Source organism: Cheilinus undulatus, linkage group 13, assembly GCF_018320785.1.
Source record: "Cheilinus undulatus linkage group 13, ASM1832078v1, whole genome shotgun sequence".
Classification (NCBI taxonomy): Eukaryota; Metazoa; Chordata; class Actinopteri; order Labriformes; family Labridae; genus Cheilinus; species Cheilinus undulatus.
In genome coordinates this window covers 32,388,358-32,414,356 of record NC_054877.1, presented here as the reverse complement: position 1 = coordinate 32,414,356, position 25,999 = coordinate 32,388,358, and the positions used below count along the sequence as shown (strand labels likewise).

The following is a 25,999-nucleotide window of genomic DNA, read 5'->3' as shown; positions in this document are numbered from 1 at the left end:
TATCAACTTAGAAAGTAGAGCTGAAATAGCTATTTTGGATTTTTTTAAGTTAACACCACTCTTATTTTTAACAATGGTCAATTGTGTGGTCTTACAGTGCATTATGTAGCAGTCTTTGATATAAAATACAGCATTTCTATGGCAGAGATAAACTAGTTGTGTCTGCTAAATTGATGAAATCCACCATAACAGATAGTACATCTATGAAAATTAAGATAACTGGCTTTGAAAAACTTCACATAATGTAAGACTCAGCCAAAATATAAAAGAGAAGTAGTATTTTGGTGATTAAAATGAATATTTCAATGCAAAAAAAATCTACACATTGTTGCTTGAAGTACATTATCTAAACAAAATAGAAACAAATACAACGTCCACATATGAAATTACTGCTTGTATAAACAAGGTGGACGGCTCAGGCAAAGGTAATCTTGTTTTCATGATCACTTAAAGCCAAAATCATAATCAAATTGAAGCTTGAATAATCCCAGCACTGCTGTTCAGAGAACCAACATTATTCTGCCAGTGACCAAGACCTTGTAAGCTTTGCTCAGGGAAAACTTCCTCTAAAAAGGTTCAAACTTTGATAAGGACCATCCTCATTGAAGGAAACTCATCTGCTCAGCTGAATGGGCCAAATAGAGGGACAGACAGATATCATTTACCTCTGATCCCCACTGGAGAGGAGGGAGAATTGATGCAGCTGTGTGTGTCCCTGACTTTGATATTGAGATTTGCAGCCCACCACCACAGCAGAGGGTCACTCTGGAAGACTTCCTGACCGCCACAGCTTCCTCCTCATCCATAAGAACACACATACCCCTGTCACTTTGATTTACATTTCCCCAACATTCACAGTCACCTTCCAGCACCTTGTAAAGACTTCAGCCGATAAATCAGAAAACTTCACTTCATAAAAACACAAGAACAAACACCTCCTCTCAGACAGGGTTTCACCAACACCCCCAATAAACACTAAATTAAACCTCAAAGTGGATCCAGGTCTCAGTGACCCTCAGCAGTCAGAGGAGTCTCAAACAGCTGGCAGGTGCGTGAGAGGAGGTTTGAAGATCAGAAAAGAGCCGCTGATGTGAAAAGAAATCAAACATCAAACAGCTTTCTCTGTGTTGTCACAGCAAACACAAACACAAGAGGCCAGGGCTGCTTTCACTGCAACATCACGCATGAAAGGCAAATATTCCTTTAAATCACTTTGATATTACTTCAAATCCACGTTGGCTAAACTTTAAATTTTCTTACCAGCTGTCCTGTGCGCACTCTGCTCCAAGTGCGCACCGGAGAGGATAAAAGAGGTGCTTCTTTCTCGCCGGGTGCAGCTCATGTTTTCGGTTATCCATACGCAGCGATGTGGCATGTTTTACAGCTCACTGTAACGGCGTGTAAGTGTTCAGAGAAAGCTGTCTCCACTGAGGCTGAAGCAAACATGAAGAATCCATCTAAAGCGGCTCTGACTCGATGCGAGAGGAGGCGCCTCCTCCTCCTCCTGTCCGTTTTTACGCGGCCAAAATCCTTTTTTTGCACTCGGGCTGGCGTCCTGTCAGAGCCTCAGCACACTGGATGAGAAAGGAGATGGGAACATGAATGGATGTCAAAGTAAGGGGTCGACTCATGTGAAACATACAGTTTGTAGTTTGGGTAAAACTGAAGAAATCTTGTTGTATTTCTATCATTTTCATTCTGTGTTAAAATAAATCACGGCTCATGCTCATCATCTGTAACGTTTAAGGACATCTGTCCTAAGAAAATATGTCCACATATGCAGAAAAAAAATGACGTTATCTCAAACCTAAGTTAAGTTTTTGAAGGTGCGTATTTTAAGAAGGAATACGAGACCAAATGAGCCTTTAAATTGAGACTTTCTGCAGACAGAAAGCTTTTCAGGTCAGGGAAAATAAACTTTACAGCTGACTGGCGCATGCAGCCTGCAGCCTATATAAAACCTAATTAGGTAGAAGTTTGTTTGCGGTGACATAAACGCTCCAACAGGGTGGACTGCACACACGGACACGCACTCAAACACTCTGAAGTGTAAAAAATGTTTGTCCTCAATCTGCTACTCGTGCCGTCTCCCTGCTGACTCACGTCCAATCAGCGTTTAATGAAATGAAGCCAGTTTTTCAGGCACGACTCCCCTCTTCTTACCTCCTGTAACCTGTTCGGTCTTGCCTCCAAACAGCTTGTATCGTTAATGAGTAAATAACTCCGCGGGAAATTTCTCACATGTTCCGCGTCTCTCTGGGCTGGAACAGAACCACAACGTCCAGGAGGGGAGCTTAAGAAGTTCAAAATCAAGGGGAGACCTGGTTTTCTTCTTCTTTAATGTGCCAGCGTGTTTGGAGCGGATCTGAACATCAAGTTCAGTCAAAAAATGACGCTTAAGATTCATGCGTTAAAAGTGAAAAGTCGGTGCGTCACGCCTTTACGCAGCGATAATCCGCGTCTCCAACAAGCGCCTTTTATTTTTAAATCTTTGAACTCAGGTATCCAGTTATCAGAGACTGTGCCGCTCTGGTGTCTTCTCAGGAGTCTACTACACAGCTACTGAACAATGTCTACAATGCCCCGCAGGACTGGAGGCTATGCGTAAAACAGCGCGCCGCTCCGCCTGTCACAGACTTCGTGAAACTGGAGCGCCGCCGTACAAAGTGCTGTGATTTTTCCTCCCCATCCACATAGCTCAGATGTCTTTTTGTTCGTGCGCTGAGAGAAGGGAGGGAGAGAAGGAGGGGAGAGATTTTCACAGAGGGCTGTCAGTGACAGTTTCTGAAGGGTTCCTCTGGAATAGTCCATCCAGTGACACATCCTTCCTCACATGCTTAGAAATGTTGAGGACTTCGTTATATTCCACTTGTAGCTTTCCACATTGGCACTGAGAGTATGTACAGGCGCACAACCATGGACGGGAGTATGAGACAGTCAGCCCCTGGGCACAGACATGCAAAGCTCCCCCACCCCACCTATACAGGAGTATTACAGCAAGACAACAATAGATGCAGCTATGTCTATTTGTAACCTATTTGTGCTACTTTGGGTGTCTTTACAGTAAATTTGTTTCTCTTTTCACTGAATGTGTGCCTCTTGGCAGTTGATATGTGAGTCTTTAAAGCTGTTCTGTGTCTTTTCTGGTCTTTTGTGGCTATTTGTATTCATAGAGCCACAGAAGACCTTTGTCTTTTTTGCACTTCCCTTTAGTGATTTTCGTCCTTGTTGTATTTTGTCTTCATTTATGGTTAATTAAATGTTGCTGTGGTCAGTTTAAATGTCTTTGTTACAGAAGTCCATTCATCAGAGGTGCTAGAAAAATGTAATTCATGTAAGAATTGCAAATTAAAATCCATCTGAATTAAATGTTAACTTAAAGCAGCTGGTCTGTTCTACCGTGAAGCCATGTTGTTGTGACAGATGCAGTACGAGGTTTAGGCCTTTACCTGAAAGAGATATCTGGATGGGAGTATTTGTTGCTATAAAACCTACTTTTCAGCATTGAAAGTGCCTTTTCAAATGTTTAAGCTGCCCACACCATAGGCCCAAACGCAACTCCATATCAAACAGAAGATGCAGGCTTTTGACCTGTGTGCTGGCAACTAGCTGGAGGTGGAGTCTGCAGGACACAGCGTCTGTGGTTTCAAAAAAGAATTTAAAATTTTGATTAATTTGACCACAGAACAGTTTTCCATTTTGCCTCAGTCCATTTTGAATGAGCTTTGGCCCAGAGAAGACAGCTACATTTCTGGATCATGTTCACATGTGGCTTCTTCTTTGCATCATACAGCTTTAACTTGCATTTACAGATGGCACAGCCAACAGTGTTGACAGAAGTGTTCCTGAGCCCATGCAGTGATTTCCAGTACAGAATCATGTCTGTTTTTAATGAGTGACACCTAAGGGCCCAAATATCATGAGCGTCCACTTTTGACATCCAGCCTTGTCCCTTGCACACAGAGATTTCTCCAGATTCTCTGAACCTTTTTATGATATAATGTACTATAGATAATGAAATATTCAAAGACTTCACAATTTTACATTGAGGAGCACTTTTCTGAAATTGCTCCACAATTTTTAGATGCAGTTTTTGACAGATTGGTAAACCTCTACCTATCTTTACTTCTGTGAAACTCTGCCTCTAAGGCCTTGTCCACACAGAGACGAAAATGATATATTTCTGTTTTGTTTCGAATAAGTTTGCTGTAAATACGGGATTGTTTCAAGAAATGTCTGCATAAGCATGGAACCACTGAAAACGCGGTAGTATATATGCTAAGCCTGTACGTGGCACTGTAACGCTGCCACGGAAATGCACTAAAAGAGAGAAGAAGATTACAGAAAACGGCCACAGACTTTCTCCTAGTTGCCCTTCTGGTTGTTCTTCGTGGTGGATTTAAGAACATCTGGTGTGTACTGTTCTCAGTGGTGGTAAAGGAGCATCAGATTTTGCTGTAAAAGCCATGATAAGCTCAGCAGCTTTTGCAGCACAAACACATCTCTGTAATCCGCCATTGTTGTTTTGGTTTGACACGCGCATGTGGAGTAATTGGGCAACGCTATGTGTGACGTAATCGTTTCAAGAAAGATGAGGTTGGCTGTCCACACAGAGACGAAACAGTAAGCATTAACAGATTTGTTCACTCTGGGACCTGGTTTCAAAAAGTAGTATTTACGGCCTCCTGAAACGACATTTCCTTGCGGATGAAACGCCGATATGACAAAAAACTTTTGCCTATACTCCTGAATTCGTCTCCATGTAGACAGGGCCTAAAATGCTCCTTTTGTCCCCGGTCATGTTACTGACCTGTTGCCAGTAAACTAATTTTTTTGCAAAATGCTGCTCCAGATGTTTCTCATTAGCACCACTTACTTTTCTTACCATTTGTTGCCCTGTCTCTACTTTTTTGAGATGTGTTGTTGCCATCAAATTCAAAATCAGCTCATATTTTTAATGAAATGTGAAATGTCTCACTTTCAACATCTAATATGCGTTTATTATTGTGAATAAAATGTGAGTTTATGTGATTTCCAAATCATTGGATTCTGTTTTATTTATATTTTACACAGTGTCCCAATTTTTGGGGGAATTGGGGTTGTAAATATAAGATACTTGTGCCTTTCTGGAAGAACAATCACTCATTTTAGAGCTCCCTAACCCCAGTAAAGCTCTTAATATTGGCCCCAACAAGTCAACTGTACAGACCAATAGGAAACAAGGAGCCAGCACTTTGGGTTGTCAAGGATGCAACAAAGTTAAAGTGAGCCACGCTTCATTTAACTACTTCTAAAATGGGTATATATAATCAAATTCCAAACTGACCTCTGACCTTTGTCTCTGTTTTTTAAATGAAATGTCACTTAGTCTTTGCAATTTGTTTATTTCATGAATGTTAGTCCAAGACTTTATTTTATGAATAAAGTTGTGTTGTAGAAAACAAAAACTGTAAAGACTTTCTCTCTTTTGGATCGTTTTAAGTCACTTTGTAGTTTGATTGACCTTGCAGTATACACTAACAGTTACTCTAAACACTGTGTGGCCCGGGGAATCCCAGCAATGTTTAGGCGCCAACCTGTGCCTGGTAGGCCTGTTAGGAACGCACTTTCATTATTGAACTGCACACCTAAAGGCTTCATTCTGTACACAGACTCACACATGCTTGTTTACCACCCTGTCTTTTACATTTGCCTTGTCAGCCCTCCCCATGTCACCTGTCAAACCTGAAGAAAGAGCAAAGTGAGTCCCTGGGCTTTTCTGATAAACCACAGACCTCTGCTCTCTTCAAAAAAATCACTGATGGAGCCCCTTAAATTTGTCCCATTCTGTCCTGCCACTTCAATCCACCCAACCCACCCTGGGACACACGGAAAGGCCCTCCAGCTGAGGCACTCCCTGCAGGGCAAACAGTGAGGCCCGCCAAGCACAAAGGCTAGGTAAACAGCTCCTCAGCTCTGCTCTCAGGGCCCACGCTCTCTGTACAGAGGCAGAGACGAATGCAGGGAGGATCCCCGGTCTCTGCCATGGCTCTATTTATAGAAGCGACCAACAGGGCAACAATGCACACAGCTGAGGTGTATGACATGAAGGAATGTACCGTCAGATAATGAGGATGACAACGATTAAAGCAGGAGAAATAAAACAGTCTGCTGGGACAGGGTGATATACTTTTCACAGATAATATTAAATAATTACAAAAGACAGCACAAGGATGAAGGGGCTGCTTTGATATACACCACCTTCAGTGTGTTAAAACTTCCATTGAACGACACAGATAGGCAAGATGCTAGTTCATCTCCATATTCAGACACAAAACAAGAGCATACTGCAGGAATCTGTCAAACTTTATGGGAGTGTTGGTGCTTACAGATGATAAGTGCAATATATTTTTGAAATTGGACCTTGAGACAAAGCAGACAACGGAGCAGAGGAGCTCCAGCCTGCTGCTTTTCACTGCAATAATCCCTTTGTCTTCATTCATCAGGGTAACCTTGCAAAGATGATCGATTGGCCAGATTCCATGTCTGTCACCAGGCAAATCCATCTTGCAAAGCTCCAATAATAGCTGCCGACAGTGAAGGGAATAGTTCAAATGTAGCCACAGCGGCAGTTTTTATCAGAAGTGGTCAACATTTCTTTATTGAAAGAAGAGCAAAGAACCTCACTGATAGTGGTTCTTGCAGAAAGGAGGTTTTTTCCTCCAACTAGCTTTGGCAAGAGTTTTATTTACCAACTGGCTAAACTGTGCCAGCCTGTTGAGATCACGTTAGAATGTTTACTTATGCTTGCTTTCGGGCCTGCCCACAGATATAGCTGGGCCCCTTAAAACCCAGTGAATGGGCTCTCCCTACTTGTGATTTGATGTTGAAATTGTTTAAGCCTGCTACTTTTTAACACCATTTCACCACTTTTAACCCATCTACACCACTTTTTTTGGCTGCTTTCAACCAATTTTTACCACTTTCTTTTGCCACATTTAACCTCTTTTTTTAACTCATTTTTTGCCATTTTAACCGATCCTGCCACTTATTCCCCCTTTTAACCAATTTTTGCCACTTTCTGCCATTTTTTAGCCCATTTTTGACACTTTTCCTTGTTTGACTCTTTTGTTGCAACCAATTTTCTCAAGTCTTTTGCCACTTTAAACCAAGTTTTGCCACTTTTTAAAGCACTTATAACCTATTTTAGCTACTTGTCGTGTCATTTTGAAGTTATTTAGTTATTTTTCTGCTAAAGTTGTCATAAGCTGGGTTTCCATTACAGTTTTTTCGCTAAATAAAAGCTATATTTCTTAAATCTGTAACTACAATTGCTCCTTGAATATGTTTCCATTGAAGGGAGTTTTGGGCATGTGCCTCACAATTCTTGTAAAATCTCATCTAATGAGACTCCGTTGCAAGGAAGCTGAACATTCAAAGCCTGTTGTGTGTTGGTACAGTTATGATTTCATCTACAGCAGTTGCCTTTATAATTTTGAACAATAGATGAGGGCAACGGATGATATTCAGAGGCGAAGTCCATATTTATGGCAAAAGCCACATGTAAGTACGATGTTAAGAAAGTCTCGTCTCCTCTACTGTCCACACATACTGCACCATGTGTCTCGGCGTGAACTCATCATGTGACACCGTACATTACGTTCTGTCACTTATAAATGCGGTAGAAGTTTCTATTGCACTTTTGCCATATATTTCTGTACCAAAATGTCTGAAAACCTCCTCATGAGAGTGTAAAAACTTTTTAGCGGTATTTGAAGGTTTTTTGAAACTCAGGTGTTTTCATGGCCAGTCATTTATTGCGCTATTTAGATTTTGTGCATTTCTAAGGGCAGTGGAAACACAGCCAGTGTTATCGTTGAAAGTATCGTTTTATATATTACTGGGATTTTCCATGGTGACAGATACATTTAGATGGTTATCTCTGGATCTTAATTTGTCTTTTTAACTTTCAATAACAATCTAATTTGAACAAGTTTAAAGCTACGTTTTTAATGATTTTCACAACTGTCAATTTTTCACACAAAGTTGGCAACTGGCCCACAGTCATAACTTGTGGCCAAATTTTGAGTTGTTTCCATGATCACTGATTTTTTTACTTAAATTAGGCGACAGGTCCATGACCACGAGATTTTGAGTAGCAGGGAACCATGGCAATAGCTGCGTTTCCGTTACCTTTAGAAAAATGCGCAAAACCGAAATAGCGCAATGAAAAACTGGTAATGGAAACCCCTGAATTTCAAAAAACCTCTAGAATATCGCTAAAAAGTTTATTGCAAAAGTGCAATGGAAACACTTTTTCCATAATTACAGGTCTCAGGACGTTATGTACGATGTCACATGACCAGTTCACTCCGAAACAACATGGCACAGCACGTGTGTACCTGTGTGGACTTAACATCATACTTATACCCTTATTTGTGGCTTTTGCCATACATACGGACTTTGCCTCGAAACTATCATCCGTTGCCTTCATCTTTTGTTAAAAAATTATCAAGACAACTGCTGTAGATGTAATCATAACTGTATCAACACGCAACAGGGTTTGAGCATCCAGCGTCCTTGTAGTAACCTTGCAAAGCAGATGGATACACCCGCTTCCGTGTGGTTTCTCAAAACAAATCCATCTGGCGTGCCAGGTTATCGTTGCAGTGGATACTCGCAAGATGAGATTTTATGAGAATTACAAGGCTCATGCCTGAAACGCTCGTCAATGGAAACACATTCAAAGCCACATTGTACTTGTCGAAATTTTAGAAATATTGCTTTTATTTTGCGAAAAACTGTAATGGAAACCCAGCTGGGCAGAAAGGAGTCAAAATATGACCAAAAAGTCACGACTGCATACAACATCAGCGTCACATAGCAGCAGTGTGAAGTTGGTTGGTTTACTACATTAAAATAAACTGCTAAGTAAATTAAAATGTACGCATGGATATGTGTTTGGATGCATGTCCTCTTAAGGCTTCGGTACTCTAGAAAATGAACAAGTGTGTAAACATAACCATCAAGCAGGTGTTAGAGTTTCATCAGAGAGCACCACAGTGCAAACAGGACTGCACATTTAAAGTGTGTCTACATCATCCATCACTGTAAGCTATGGTGATGAACTTGTTCTGCATTGTGTGAGGGATTTGCAGCATGACACTGTTTATACACCCACAGTTAATTCCCAAGCAAGCACAACACGTATATATCTCCCTCCACACACACACTCTCAAATGAGGGTTTAAATCCTTGGGAAGCTGCAAAAACATGACAGCTGTTATGGAATTTTTTAATTTCTTTGTCAGAAAATGAAACTGAATTTATGAGATTTTTTTCCAATCACATTTTACGAGCGTCTTTGATTTTTATCACGTCTTTGTTGCTGCTGAAAGTCAACTTTCTTTTCTCCTGAGAGCACAGTTGCTCATGAGGATGTGCACGGCTCATTTTCATTGGAATACGATGCTGTCACAGCAGCTGACCTCATCGGAGTTCAGGACCTGATGGGGGAGAGTATGGGTGATTTAGATTTGGGTGGTGATACAAAAGGGAGAAGGCAGAGACAGACAGATATGAGACTGAATTTTCCAGATGGGGGGAACCATTTTGGAGTAAGATTAAATTTCCTCCATGATCTCTCTGGCTTCTTCTTCTTAAGGCTGATCTCAAAAAATGACCTTGTCTCTATCCAAAGGTGCCTGTCTTTTCTTGGATGGTTTCCAGCTTTCAACGTTTGTTTTCACTTTTCAGGAGTGAGCTCCCCCCTCTCATCCAACACACTGTCCAAAGCCCCCAGGCCAAAATCTGTAAAACAAATCTGTGGGACAAAGTCAGACTTCATCTGGAGAGAGAACAGTGAAGTCCATAACAACGTGTTTCCACATTAGGCCAAATGAGTGACTACAACATCAATAAATCTACAGTCATTTACATTTCAGCAGAGCATTTCAAAGCTGCATTACTGCGGGCGTCCTGCAGATTGTTGTATCCCCGCTCGTATAAACAAATCATAAAGTAAAGCATCAGCATGTGGCTGATTAGAGGCTTTATAATGTGCAGACTGCAGAGTGTGAAGCTGAAACAGAGAGACTGCTCAAACTTCAGTTGGTCACTTTGGCCTTGGATTATGACCGATGAGAATGATGCTGAGACGCTGAACCATACAATCTAAAATGAACAGTAATAACGCCTAAAAATCAACTAAATTTAAATAGCCTCATTTACAAAGCACAGCTACGGTGAGTTGAGCTAAATGCTAATATCAGCATGTATTTCTCTATTAATGTGTAATAGCACAATTTGACCTTGTTAGCATTAACGAATTAGCATGCTATCACTGAATACAAAAGTCAGTACAAAATATTTGATGCACAAAAGTGCATTACATTTCTATTTTATGTTAATATTATTGACTTCAATAAAACAAACTCATTTGGCTTTAAAATCCCTTTTTCTTGATTAAAATATAATGCTAGCAAGTGGATGCTAACTTTAGTTAGCGCACTAGCATTTCACACTTAAATCAGCAGTACTCTCTCCCATCAGGTCCACTGATTGATAATACTTAGGATTTGATGCATAACCGTAATATTTAAGTGTTAGCATGCTTACATTGACGAATGAAGATAATAGTGTGTAAAGGGTTAAAGTAACAAAAAAAAAAAGATAAAAGTGAAAGTTAAGTGATTAAAACCTGGGAATTGAATAATGAAGTGATTAAAATGCATTTTAATTTAAAACAGGAGTGATCCATTTTGAAATGATTTAATTAATTTGAGGTTGAGTTGATGAAAATTGTTGCAATTGGATGAAAATAGTGGCAAGTTTTTTATCAATTTGATGGTTTTTAATTTGTCATTAACTGTGCAAACATTTTCATTGATTGTTTAAGGAAAGAGACCTCAAGAGTGAAAGACACAAAAATTGATGAAAAAAATTAAGGTGATTAAAAATGTATGTGATTTGACATATTATGCAAAAAATATGCATGCAAATTAAAATATTAAGCGATTAAAATGTTTGTGAAGTGAACATAGAAGTGGTAATCTCGTATCTAAATAGTCACTTTTTATCATTATCTCATTTTAGCTACCTCAGTCTTGAAAAAGTTTGCACTTGCGCTTAATTCCTGACTGAAATGACTGAAACTTCTCAGCTTTCACGGGGAGCTTTTAAGAAAATTTACAAGGATAAAAACATCACTCCTTTCGTCATAGAAGTTAGAGCTGCGTGGACTACAGGGCGATTGGTTAATGTCCACAAAACCATGAACACAAACATCAGTTTCTTACCTTAAAACACAGGATCTCTGGAGCTCAGTCAGAGTGACCACTGGGTTCATGGTCACCCCTCTTACTAGGGCCCTTCTCCCCTGATTGCTCAGTTGGGCCATGCGACCAGATCTTGGAAGAGTCCTGGTTGTGCCAAACCTCTTCCACTTGAGAGTTATGGAGGCCATTGTGATCTTGGGAACCTTCAGTTTTTCGTAGCTTTTCTCAGATCTGTGGCTTGCAACAATCCTGTCTCTGAGCTCTGCAGTTCCTTTGACCTCAGGGTTTGGTTTTTACTCTGATATGCATCGTCAACTGTGAGGCCTTCTATACAGATGTGTTTGCCTTTCCAAATCATGTCCAATCAGTTTCATTTACCACGGGTAAAACAAGATGTAGAAACATCTCAACAAAGATTGGAAGAAATGGGAGGCATTTGAACTAAATTTGTTGTTGCAAAGGGTCTGAAAACGTACAGTGTATTTAGAAGCTGCACAAAAGGAATTTTCATTTTGTATTTTCCTTATCTGTCATCCCAAAATGCAATGGCTACCTGAATGAAGTATATAGTGCTGTGAAAAAGCATTTGCCTCTTTCTGCTTTCTTTTTTCTCATATTTGTCACACTTAAATATTTCACATCATCAAACAAATTTTACCTCAGACGAAAATAACCAGTTTTTAAATGATGATTTCATATATTTAGGAGGAAAAAAGCCATCCACCCCTACTGGCCCTATGTGAAAAAGTGATTGCCCCCAGACCTAATAACTAGTCGTGCCGCCTTTGGCAGCAACAACTGCAAGCAAGAGTTAGTGATAACTTGCAATAATGCTTTCACATCACTGTTGAGAAACTTTTGCCCACTTTTTTGCATAATTGTTTTACTCCAGCCACATTGGAGGGTTTCTCAGTAATTCTGGTAGACCAGACACTCCTGGGAAGTTTCACCACTATTCAGAGTTTTCTCCATTTGTGGATAATGGTTCTCAGTGTAGTTTGCTTGAGTCCCAAAGCCTTAGAAATGGCTTTGTGACCTTTTCAGACTGATGGATATCAGTGACTTTGTTTCTTATCTCTTGAATTACTTTAAATTACAGCATGATGTATTGCTTTTTGAGATCGTAAAGCCTACTTCACTTAGACAGGTTCTATTTAAGTGATTTCTTGATTCAACAGGTTTGGCAGTAATCAGGCCTGGGTGTAGTTTGAAAAGTTAATAATTCATGATTAACAAAGGGGGGAGGAAGGAAGTACTTTCTTCGCACAGGTCCAGGTAGGTTTGGGTTGCCTTTTTCCCTAAAAACATTACATTGTTTATTTATTTAGGTTGAGTTATCTTTGTCAAGAATTAAATTTGTAAGATAATATGAAACATTTAGTGGGCTAAATATGCAAAAAAAAAAAAAAAAAAAAAAAAATGGAATAGAAAAACCAAAGGGGGCAAATGCTTACCACAGCACTGTATCTCAAGGCCAGGTAGGACCACTGTGCTGACCTGAGAAAAAGGTACATTTCCCTTTTGCAGCCACTAGGTGGCACCTGTTCTTTCTTTACACCTTGAAGACTTACGACTTTCCGTAAGCGGCCATTTTGTTTAGCTTTTAGTCACTGGCAGCACTACATGGTGAAGTGCTTTGCAGAATCTATAACCATCCTTCATAAATAATCACTGAGGGAGCATTGTCTGTAAGTGAGATAACCTATACATTATGTTCATATCTATGCCTGTATTTGTATTAATAGACATGTGTATTGCCTTTTTTGTGACTTGTCTCAAGTTAACAGCTTTTAGTTAAATTCAGCAACATAAGGTGTACCATGTTGTACGCCATGTATGTTACCTCGTTGTTTTACGCATACCTTTGCTCAGTATCTGAAACTTCAGGAAGCATCGTTTATTGACCACAGTGTGTTGAGGGAGTTATCCGTCTGTCTAGTTAAGGAAGGGGACTCTTTAATGGGGGCAGAACATGTTTTTTTCTTCTCTTTTTGTTGTTTTCGATGGCACCATGTCAGACTTTGGAAAAAAAAAAAACCTTAGCTGAAAGACTGGCAAAACTACAAGTGTGATCCTAACCAAGAAATCAGATGACCATCTCTGTGACTGTGCGTGAGTCTATAGGTTGTTGGGGTAGCAGGTCAAAGAGAGCCAATCAAAGCTACAACATGATGTTAGCCTCTGAAAAGAAGAAAACAACAAGGAAGAAAAAACTGAGGACTAGTCCTTATGTATCAGTAAGAGAACAGTACAAACTGGCTATCCTTGAATAGAACTTTTAAGTGCGCATGGGGAAACTTGAGGAAAACCTTAATACTGTTACGTGTGTTTTGCAATCCTATATCAGGGTAAGGGTACATGTTTACATCACGTCAGGGTGTCAAAACATACAAAAAATGCAAAAAAGTGTCACGTCAGTCTTATTGAACCATGTGGTCGTATTGTTTGTCATTCATGCTTGATGACGCGGCCATGAAGCAATTGGGTCAAAATCTGGCCAAATTCATGCCGTCTGAATCAGCCTGAACTCATCTTAACATGCAGATGTTATTGACGTGTCTTTCACTTTTTTGTGTATCCTGTTTCCATGGCAGCAGAGCAGAGAGACCATCAGAAACATTTAAACTTGACAGCCGGTATCAATTCAGTATCATCTCTAATATATTTTGATGTATCCTGGAACTATCAATGATATCCACAGGAAATAATCACTAGCTTGCTGTCAGTAGAAGAAACACTCCCTTCAATGACACAGGTGCATGACGGCCTGTAGGTGTGTCCCATCCAGAGACAAAGGTGAGCTGACAGAATGTGGGCCACAGTGTGGAGAGGGAATGTTGTTTTCCCTAGGCTCAGCTGACCCGACGTTGAGTAAACAGAGGGGAAAAAAAAAAAAAAGAGTCTCAATGGGTGTTTTCTCTCCTCGTTCCAAATCTTTTTTATGAGGAGTTTAAATTTCAGGCCCGGGGGTCATGGCCCCTCCGTTCCAACCCTTCGGAGAGGAGGAGGGGCAGGGGGGACCTGTCGCAGAGAATAAAAGGCCCGCCGGCTGAGGAGGTGCAGGCCTGCTCCTACTCCTGTCTGCAAGACGGACAGGAAGGACCGCCTCCAGCCGGCCGGCCAGCCAGCTGCCTCAGGGAGATCCCAGGTGGCGCATATCCTCGATCCACGCCCTGAGGAGGTCAGGAAATCTGTCGAGTCAGAGTGGACAGAGAGGAGGGGTTTTGGTGAGCAGCAAGGCGTGACTGAAAGTTTCTGGCACCCCATTAACAGCAGGATGGGACGCTCCAGCGGCGCTTTAAGGGCCCTCAGCGTCTCATGCTCTCTAACCTCACACCAACATGAGCACAGCTGGGCAGCCTGCTCTCACTGCTGCTCCAGTGTATCTCCTCTAGTTTATGAGGATGTTGAGGCGTGTGAAAGCTAGTGAGAGTTTCACAGCTGAAGCTGAATACTGTGTGTTTATTGTGCATGTGCAACAGGTCGGCAATGTTTCCCTCAAGGCAGCAGCAATGAAACCAGATCTCTATGGGCTGGGCAGGTGAAGAGAGAAATACACGGAGAAGAGATGAGAATAGACATAAACATAGGAATAGGGGAAGTGGAAATAAGAGGATGAGGGAGAAAGGGAGAGTCTGGAGTAGATGACACTGGAAAACCAGGATGTTTGAGGATCCAGGATCAGGAATAATGATTTCTTCTGGTTCCATGCTACCTCCATCTTTACCACAAGTGACCAGCACTCCTCTGAAATCTTCCTGACTATCCTGTTATTACATGCACCCCAACAGCCAGCCTGGAGAGGGAGGGGTTCAGGAGACAGGAAACCAAATAAAAAGCATAGCAATATAATAGGGAGAAAAACCATAGAGAGCAGCAATATAATAATTTCTAGCTTTATATCAGTGCTGCATGTCATTGGTTATATTTGCAGTATCACCGAGAAAGTTATTAGAACATGCAGGCCAGCAAGAGAGTATAAAGCAGCTCCACTATCTGGCTCAAGATGAATTCTGCATAGTATTTCTTGCTGCATTCACACATCTGTTCACAACTTCATGCGAAAACTTGGAGCCTGGTTTATACTTCTAATTTATGCTGTAGCTACTCAATCTTGTGCACCCTGCAATGCACCAAAATGCTAGTCTGCACCTTCATTTCTATGCTTGTTTTATAAAAAGTATTCCCCCCTTGGATGTTTTATCCTACTACTGATTTAATAAATCTGATAAAAAGCTGATAAATACTAGGCAGCAACAGATTTTGGAAAGAACAGAAGAAAAATCAGAGGTGATGAACCATACGGCGTCTGAATCAGTTAAATGGGACAGGGGAACTTTTCTCACTTGCCCAGCCATAGAGAGACCCAGATGAGGAAATGCACTACTGATATTTTTGGATTTTGGCAAGATTTGGCTAATATAACCATTTATCTCACACTAGAGTGCACATCACATGCTTGCAGATCATACTCAGAATGGTAGTCAATCATTGTTGGGCTTACAGTCAGAGTTATTTCAACTCATATTTATGTTTTTGAGGAAGTGCGTAGGCTTCTGTGTAGGTCCAGGGCTATGCATAGGGCTTCAGAGCACTGATAGGAAAAGTTCCCGGGATAAGTACTACTTGCACAGGATTAGTATTACATCACGACCTTTGTTATTTGTGACTTCCCCCTGACGTCAGTGTTTGGTGCTTCACATTCACAAAGGATAAGCAAATTCTGTTATATACTCTGATTGTAATCATTTAATATTACAGCATGATTTACATGACAAAATATTTTACTTCAAAAGAATATTTGTTGGTGTTTATAGCCTTTAAAAACAAGACTTCCATTATGTCTGCTTGAAATCAGGCGCTGTTCATTTTTAAAATGAACAGTTATGATGCATTCTATTTTCTCAACAATGTAATGATGGTTCTGCCTTCAGTTGTCCTTCTGGGTTTTTGTGTACTTATCCATTTCAGTGTTGTATCTAAACTTGTGTGATTGTGTTTCCTATGATTTATGTTTTTACCTGCCTGCAAAGCAAATTTTCCTCAGGGGATACTTAAGTTTTTTTTTCTTTTTTACTAAATGACAGGCAGCTTCAGTAGATGGCTTGGTTTGAGCTGAGGAAGAAAAAGAGACATGGACTATCAAAAAAACATTCCCCCATGTCTAGACTTACATGTGTGCTGAAATATGGTAGGTATTTTGTCCTGGAGTATTTTTACTTTACAAATTACGGACATGGTTGATCCACGCAGGATTTAAAAACACTGGTATCATCTGTGATTATTACAAAGATTTAGGTTGCCAGGTAATATGAATCCTGTGCAGATAGGGCTAAAGTTAGGGCTAAAAAATGTCTGTGTTCACACAAACAACTTGCCCCAATTTTTTGTAAAGTTTTAGTTGTTTTTTGTATGAGTTAAAACATGAGACTGTAAAATACCAAGTATAGACTGCAGGTTTCTTAATTATGAACATATAAGCTTTTAAATAGGGATGCACAATATTATCAGCATATTAGTATCTGCAGATATTAGCTTAAAAAGTGAAACATCATATCAACAGATAAGAAAGTTTCTGTCGATCTTAACAGATATGTTTGCTATAAAAATCTGTCTATATCAGCTGTAAATATTGGCAATAAGAACAAATAAGTTAGTGGAGTTTTATGCTGGACCAACAGACCAACGTCAGCCTAAGTGTTTTTCTTTATTCATCATCATTCTTTAAACTTTAAACTGAAGTTTCAGATCTGATCTACATTTAAATATCGGTATCTATATCAGTATCAGTATCTGCTAAAAGAAATTAGTAAAATCGGCATATCAAAAAAATCCAATATCGTGCATCCCTACTTTGAAAGCAACCGACAAAGACGGTTAACTGAGATGAAACAGAAAGTAGACTAAAAAATACATCAAAAATATTTACTATATATACTGAAAATTCACAGTGTACAGATATGTATGTACAAAAAGACAAATACAAACAAAAAAGAACACACAGTGGAGCTGTGAAAAAACATCAATTTGCTCCACAGAAGCAGTCAAAAGATGCAAACATGCACAGGCTAATATCCATTACAAACTCTTTTATTGTGTCCCAGAAAGCCATTTAGAACTGTATATAAAAAAATAAACAGTAACACTTGATCACTTTGACTTCCCGCTGATGATGAAGATGCAGAAATGAAAATAAGAAAAGTGTAGAAACACGATGAAATGATTAAAGCAAATACATTCTGTTTTTCATGAACAGGAAACCTTTAGAGGCGATTTGGGTTCCACTCATTTTAAGTCCTCCAGCATTCGTAAAAATTCAAAACCAAGAATAAAAAATAAAAGACAAAGGACAAAAGGTTCCCTCCAGCTCAGGGACTGTTCAGGATCAAAGCTTTAAAGACCGGACTGGTGGTTTGGCATGTTTTATCTCAAACCTTTTCAACTACAAATTGAACTTGTTCAACATTTAATGATCAATATCCGAAACAGACAATAAGACGGATTTTTTTTCCCCTTAGGCAGCTGCTTGTTAAGGATATGTTATTCCAACCTTCTATCACGTTTGGCTTTGCTGCAGGAACATAGGATGACTTTAAACTCCCGTTTTGCATTCAAGGATATTCCAATATTGAAGCATTCATGAGGTACTCCAGTGATTTGGCACTGAACCTCCAAAAAGACAGGCATGTAAAGGGAAAAGATCTGTAGCAGCAGAGAGCAATATATCCTGACTTTCAGTCCACAGGTATGATTCAGACTCCAATATCATCAGATTCTACTTTTTCTTGCTCGCCATAAAGAGTGCTACACAGCGTGTAGCACTCTTTATGGCGGGCAAACCAAACTTTTTGAACGTAAAAAAAAAAAACGCTTCTGTGAGAGAAAGCTGCCAAAATCAGGGAGTTGAAAAGCAGTTACAGACAGCAGAAAAAAGTCATTGTAACAGCCAGTGTTCAGCAGCTTACTTTAAAAACACTTGAGAGCAAGGTTGTGAAAATGTATGATACTTTGATACTTTCAAGAACATGATACAATCTTTGCTATTATAATAGTCAATAATACAGATGTAACAACACACTGATGATACAATAAGAATCATGGCAGGTTCAGGATAATTCTCAGGATTTAAAAAAAAAAAAACATTTCTAACTTTTATAAAATCACAAAAATAACTTATGCCTAGTTCATAAGTGTCCTCTGCAGAAACTGATGTTGTTTTAGATACAGTGCCAAAAGCAGACAATTCACCTATCCCTAAGCTCCACCCTCCACAATGCTATGAGCCAATCACATTTCTTACAGCTCCACAATGCACTGGGACCATCAAGGGAAAGTCCAGCATATTTAAGAAATTAAGAAAGTATGCAGGAGTTTATTTGCATCTTTGGACATTAAAAACAAGAAATTTCTCATTCCTAGCTGCCTTGGGCCTCTGTTTATGTAACTGCTGTATTGTAACAGACATCAGCATTGTTTAATATTTACTAATGATTTATCCAAGGTTTAAAATCTGACAACATGGTAATGCTAATTTGTAGTTTATGTGATTAAACATACAAAACCACCAGTAAGGAGTTTGAAATGGTCATTCAATTTAAATAACATGGGATAGAATTGGCTGGTTTTAAATCACACGAGGAGTGACAGTCTTGACCAACAGCTGATCTTAATACAGGCTCATCTGCCATCATGTTAACTAGTCACTCCTCACTACAGTTTCCAGGTGATGAGATGTAAGGCACTGAAAGCGCCTCATGCGAGTGCAGTGGTCAGCTGTTCCCTGAACCTTTGTTCTCAGAAAAATTAAAGAAAGACACAAAAAAAGAAAAATAAACAAAGAAACAAAGAGTTTCCAAAACAGTGATCCATTCATGTCTTTCAAACCCAGAGGAAAGACTAAAAACTAAACCAGGTGATACGCTGTAGTGAAAAAAGAAGACACGATGGAGTGATGTAACACGCACCAAGAGCAGCTTACTGGGCAAAAGCAATGAGAGCGGACCTCTTCATGTGTGCGTGCATACAGTAATCATCACTTCCATTGAAGACAGAGGCAGATAAGAGGTAACCCCCCCCCCAAAAAAAAAAGTCATCTGACAAAGAATTAAATAAACCATTACAACCCGACCCTGCTTTGGTAAGCAGTCTTTAAATGCACCATGACTATAAAGCTGATTATCTCATTCATTTCAAGAAAAATGAAAAATCAACACTGATGTGACATTCTCTGTTTCTAAGAAGGTGGCAGTAAAGGGTTAATTTGTGTAATACTGAGAGCATGTTAATGTGTTGAGACTAGAAAAAGTATGGGGCAATACCTTCATCTTTAAAGTGCTGGGGTAGGATCAGCACAAGTTATGTTAAAGCTCCTGAGAGGATTTTTTTAATTGGTTATGAGACACACTGAGATTAATATTAATGGCTCTGTATGACCTTTATAAGTAAATCAGACTGTCAATTGGAAGACTGACTCATTTCTGTTTGGTTATCTTGTATGCCTGTCACCCCAACCGTGGGGTAGGTGTCATATGGGATTGATAACAAGCTGCAGAGGCAGGCTTTGCTGTTTAAAATAAGGAAGGGTGGGATTTATTTGAAACACTATCTGGACAAACTGAGGGAGAGATTGGCAGACATAAAATATTCACTTTGTCAAAGTGACATAACTGGAAAATTCCTCACAGGAGCTTAAATGTATCATTTAAGCACAGAAATGATCACCCCTGGGATGCTCTCAGTTTAAAAATATGTAAAGAGAAAAGCACACGTGTTGTGTTAACATAATCTCCATAAAGCACAGAAATAAAAGTTCTGCTGACCAACATTCAACACTGAGCAAATGAAACACAAAATCATCCATGAATTCAACATTTCTTCTGCCACGAACTTTAACATGATGCAGTCTCTGAGGAAGCACGTGACGGTGAATTCCAGCAAAACAAGTTCTGTCTTGTCTTTATCTAAACAGAAACCAATGGAAGCAGGCCTGCCTGTGACCACACGTCGGGAAATTTGTAACAAAATAAATAATTAAAGTTACCTTCAAAACAAAAATATATATATATTCATTTTCTACAATCCCAGATTTCACTCTACTGGAGAACAAGAAAATCTGCAGCGACAGGAGGAGTTTGAACAAGAGATGTGGCGTACAGAATCTGTTATGCAGATGAAGTGATGATGGAGGTACCATGACAGGACGAATGAGAGGAAAAGGATTTACAAAGAGACAAGGAGGCAGAAAAGACACAGAGAGGTGGAGTTTATCAGTCAGAGTTGCTGAAGAATACAAACATCATCCCCAAAAATCCCTGGATAATTTACAATCACCTAAATAATCAATACACATCTGTCCTTTTAGTGTAGATTAGCTGAGCTAAAATAATCTTTAAAAAGCAGATTCAAGGTTTTATTGACAACACTTTTAGATAATTATCCGTATTCATTATTAGCTTAATTTTTTCTCTTTTTGGTGACCTCTCCACACACACATGCTATCAGTGTGTGTAGATCCAGCATAACCAGCAGACAGAAGCTGCTCCACTCCATAGAGTCAATGTTAAAATCCCTTCAAAGAGAAATCTGCAAAAACACCTAATTGCTTAAACACTTGGATGTCTAGACTCATCTCTGTGATGTGTCATCCGGCATAAGAGTTCATTTGGACCCTGGAAAGATAGAATGAATAAATGGATGGATGAATGACTGAATTGACAAAGACAGGTAAGGGATGTTGGACTGGGCGTAGGGAGTTTCGCTGCATCTTGTTTAAAAGCACAGTAAAAATCTTTGATATTTACACTGAGGAAAGTGAATACATTCAGGCAGCAAAAGGAGAGGATGAGCCCCTCTCCTCTGTACGAGGTACGTTTGGCACTGCTGATACTCCACCCATCCCCATGCGCTCTCTCCATCCCACTCTGCTTTTCTGTCCCTTTATCACTGTAGCCAGTGAGTCCAGCTAAATCCTGACACGTCACCTCTGCTCTCACCATTCATTCATGTGATATTTGAGGGGGGTGGAAGTGGTAAACGTTGAAGTACAGGGCTGGCAGAGCTCTCCTGTGTCTGTCCCTTGATAAAGACAGGAACCAGGCAGATCCAGCCCCCTCCCATCCTCTCCCTCACCTGCTTCAGTTAGCAGGAGTCTTTGGTTCAGAAGGCACATGTGTGCATCTCTCTGCAAAAACACTCTTGTGTGTCTCATTTTAAAATAATCTTCTTCAATATGAGAGAACCCCAACAGTGAGCAGGCCACCCAGAGTCTGAGAGTTCTCTCTACCAGAGTTGATCTGTTTCCTCCCACTTCCTGCTCTGTAGTCCTTTGGGGGGAGGCTGAAGGAGGCTGTGGTGTGGGTGTAAACTCAGATACCGTGTGTCAGGTCTGTGATGACGTTGGCCTTTACCAGCTTGCGGAGGAACTCTTTCTCCTTGGATATGTTGTGTGTCCATGACTGTGAAGAAAACAAAAACAAACAAATTCAAATACATAAAAAGTAGGGATGCTCTAAGCTCCAAGTTAAGTCCCTTAAAAATGGCTTTGAATTTAGACAAGTGTAAAGGAAAGAAGTATGATTTATTCAATAAAGCTAAACACTGGATTACAGTGACTGCAGGGAAAATATGTCATGTGTGGCTAACATTAGCAACACTAGCAACACTAGTCTTTGGTTCTTCTTGCAGGTCAAAGTCCTTGTAAATGAAAAATCTGAAAAAAATAAATCTGATTTTTAGGTTTGTTGTATGAGATGGCACTGTGTCATGAACCACCAAGCCAAATTTAAGTAAAATTAAATATCTCTAAGTTTATAAAATTAAGCTTCAAAATCATTAAAAATGTGGCAGTAATATCTGCTCAAGAATGGTGGGGGTTTGTCATTTGAATGCACTGAAGCCAAACCCACTCATGAAAAATAAGATCCTCTCAAATTAAAAAAATAAAAAAATAAAAAAATAAAAAAAATGCTACAACCTGAATGGAGTCTGTTATGCCGCCATGTTATAACTTTCTTTTTTTACGCCACCAGAGGAACAATCAGATTGATGCCATGAAATACAGTTTAGAACTATAAAGTTGAAGTTTCATTTTCTCATCCTGTATTTAACCCTTCAGGTATTCCCTATACTTAATTTTCTGAGTTATGTGAGGAAATGTTTCTCTCCCGTATATGAGACTTCTTTGCTGTTAAGTTGCTGCTGGAAACCCTCAATTTACTGATGTTACTATCCAATCATCCATATCATTGATGATTAATATTGGAGGCTTTAATTGTGACAGACATGGCAGGAAAAGAACATGTCTATCATCGGATACTTTAGTAAACTTTAGCATCGCAACACTAACAGCCTGGAGGGATTGAACTGTGGTTGCTTGTAGAGAGACAGTCACAGGCGGCTTTTTTAAAATAATCCAGGACTAACGTTGAGTGAAATATGGGTTAAAACACACCTTCAGCAGGTAAGGTGTTTGTTATTGCTGCATCTGGTTCAAGTGAAAAATAGACAAGCACTCTAGCAATTAGCCTCCCCTCTGGCCTTACAGTGGACTCTGGCCAAAGTGCAGCTAAATGGCTCTGTGCCAGAGCAGAGAGACAGAAGATGGGGATTAAATTTACTGTTTTCTGGCACAAATCTCTCTGTTATGACACTTTTGATGACCCATCAATTTAACTGACTGTTAACTTTCAGTGAAGGCGGTGACATCAGCTGACAACAGACTGTATTGAGATGAACTTCTTGGTGATTTTATATCGTTGTAGCATTAGGGGGAAGAGATCATTCCCAAAGCGCTCAGTACCCAGACGTTGTGGGCTCCTATATTTGCCCTTCCCAAATTAAACCAAGCCAGGAAAGAGGTCAACAACTTCCTAATGGTCCAAAACTCAGTCACCCTACCTTAACCTAAAATATCTAGTGTGAAAAGGGGCCAGTTTTGGATTTCACTTTACAGGGGCTTTAATATCCACATGCTTATACTGAATGTGGTTTTGCACTGGTTCTACGTTATTTTAATGTGACCCAGCCAATTTATAACTTAAAAAACTTAAATCTTATTTTGAGATGACACTGTGCTTATTTACACTGGGGTAGAAGAGCATTAACGGAGAAAGGCAGTTAACATTAGCTGTAGCTACATATTCAGCTAGAGGCAGTAAGCTGCATGACACAACTTTTTTTGACTAATTTTTGGGCTCTTTTGCCTTTATTAGCAAGAGAGGACAGTGGATAGAGCTGAAAACCAGGACGAGAGAGTTGGGATCGACATGAAAGAGCCACAGGCCAGACCTGAACCCGGGCCGGCAGCATACGGGGCCCAACTTATCTACTGGGTTACCAGTGTCCTGACAGGACATCTGACTGCCATTGTTGGCCTGCACTGCTCACAAACAACCCAGAACATTATCAGACTGTATTAACATTAGGATTCAAACACATTTATCAAAAAAAAAAAAGATTTTACTTTTATATTCTTTACATCAATATTTTCTCACTATTGGGAAGAAACTTTCCTTTTTTTCTTTTATTAGTCATCCTCTACATCTTTTGAAGCCATGAAAAGTATTAAAAAGAGCTCAGCTAAACCCCGTAAACCCTTTGAGATCAGATGTAATTTAAGAAATCCCTCAGTATGTCTATTAAAATGGAACAAAACTATATTGTAACTATGTTTTAGCTTGATTTTGGTCACATATTGATAATTTAATGACACATACTGGTAACTGACTAAATAGATATGCATAAGCCGACATTGATTAGGCACCGTTTGATTTTTAAAAAGAGACAGGTTCTTTTTTTTTTTTCATTTCTGAAAAGTGGTGAATTTGGAGACAAGATGTTCGCGCCCAACGGCGATGATATGTGGGTGTTCACATTAGCATAAAAATGTGTGCATAGCCACCTCAGGTCAGCTCTACTCCCTGCTGTGCAGTGAGGGTCTTGTCCATCAGCCTGACATGTAATTTAATCCATCAGTTCCTGTGCGGTGCTCTGGGATGCAGAAACTAAGAGAGCAGATGATGGAGGTTTAGGGTGGAGGAGGAAACATGCAGGAGGGAATAGAAAGGATGAAGAGATTTGGGGAGCTTCAGGAGGTTCAGCCCTGCAGCTGCTGTAGTTTGTCCTTCAGGCCCATCAGTCTGACAGACTCTGCCTAAAGGACCTCCTATTACTATGAGATGGCTCACAGTGGGACCGCAAGGAACAATAAGCAAACAGGGTTTTCTTAGCATCCTTGCTAGCTAGCTATAAAAAAGTAGAAAATAGACAAACAGAGAGCCTAAATGTCAAGTTTATTCAAATATGTATCTGTTTTCCTGTTAAAGCCATTCATTTCTAATATAGTTGCCTTTTAATAACTGACATCATCAGGTGTCAGTTATCAAAGGTTTTTTAAGGAACCAAACATTGCTTACCAATCATTCGGATAAACCTTTAAGTAATATTTTGTCCCATTTTGCACCACTCTGCAAATAATAATTATGACTGTGCCTCTGTAATCGTTCATGTGGTACATTCATACAAGGAAAAAATGTACAGCCATTTGAATATTTTTACTTAATTTGTTAATGCATAATTTTCTCTCTCAGAAAACGAAGTTTAGGATAACAGTCTAACATCAAATGCCAGTGACCTCAGACGCACTAAGCTACCTCACTGTGTGACATTTCATGGTTAGTTTTTGTCTAGTTAGGTGATTTCCGATGTGATTTTAATTATTCTTCCAGAGAGGAAATTCAGATGGGATAATGTCACAGCTCAGTATCTTTGTGTTCCTGCAGAGCAGCGTGGGGTTGGGGATCTAAACAAAAAAAAAGCCAAATACGTAACCCTCATTAGCCGTGTCTGTCCGACAGTGTTGATGATGATGATGATGCTGATTATAAATACCAAAGGTTCACTTGGAGTTTAGACAAAGGTTATCACCACACTGAGCTCATGTTTTACAGATGTCATCATGTGGGTGACATCTTTAATTCCACTGGGCTTCAGTGTAAACATGGAGAGGAAAACTTGACCGATGGAGGGGGCATTCAGAAAATGGTTGTTCTAAAAAAGCTGTAACACTTAGCATGTTGATACAATGACAAAGCAACTTAGTAAGAGAAATTACAACAAGTGTTTTTAATGATTATTAGCTATATTTAAGTTTCATTTTTCTTTTTTGTAGGACACTAACTGCACAGAGTAGTATTTATTGCTTTTGGGTTGTCATTATCTGTGAGGTTAGGGCTAGCCTACAACATGGAAATCCAGGATATCGTTACTAACAGGGTAATGTTCAGTATTTTTTTATAATAAAAATCATTCTTTACAAAAGAACAAAAAAAAGTGATATCCTGGCTCTCTTTCAAATGTTTCACTCATTGTAAGTATTTAATGTGGAAGTATTTAATGTGTAAAATGTACCATGTGTCAGCCTTCACCTACCTTGTACTTGCATCTAAGAACAACCGAGACCAATATAAAGTAAAAGTGATAAATTGCTGTCAAAAATGAACATCAATTTTAATTGTTACATGGACAAAACCCTACGAATATAGGTGTATATATTTTATCATACCTAAAGACATTTGCATAAATTATTTGCATGTAATTCAGCCTATGTGTGTGTAGCATGTTCAACAAGGGAGTGTCAACTGTAATTCTAAAATCGAATTTTGACAACCTCAGAGCATACAGAAACACCCCCCACCCACCCCCAATTTTCCATGTTTACAATTAAAATGAAGTCTTTTAAATACTGT

General features: G+C 39.5%; 2 protein-coding genes across 8 annotated transcripts in view; both read right to left on the bottom strand.

Annotated features, from left to right (window-relative positions):
* LOC121520174 (artemin) overlaps positions 1-1,538 on the bottom strand; it is a 32,337-nt gene extending 30,799 nt beyond the window's left edge. The window contains exon 1 of the mRNA XM_041803523.1: positions 1,261-1,538. Coding sequence (XP_041659457.1) covers positions 1,261-1,375 — 115 coding nt within the window. The 5' untranslated portion in view covers positions 1,376-1,538. The remainder of the gene's footprint in view (positions 1-1,260) is intronic.
* A 15,789-nt stretch (positions 1,539-17,327) lies between these two features.
* The window catches only part of st3gal3b (ST3 beta-galactoside alpha-2,3-sialyltransferase 3b), a 73,607-nt gene continuing 64,935 nt past the window's right edge, over positions 17,328-25,999 (bottom strand). For all 7 annotated transcript variants that reach the window (XM_041804337.1, XM_041804339.1, XM_041804340.1 and 4 more), the window contains one exon: positions 17,328-21,709. In XM_041804337.1, coding sequence (XP_041660271.1) covers positions 21,620-21,709 — 90 coding nt within the window. In that variant the 3' untranslated portion in view covers positions 17,328-21,619. The remainder of the gene's footprint in view (positions 21,710-25,999) is intronic.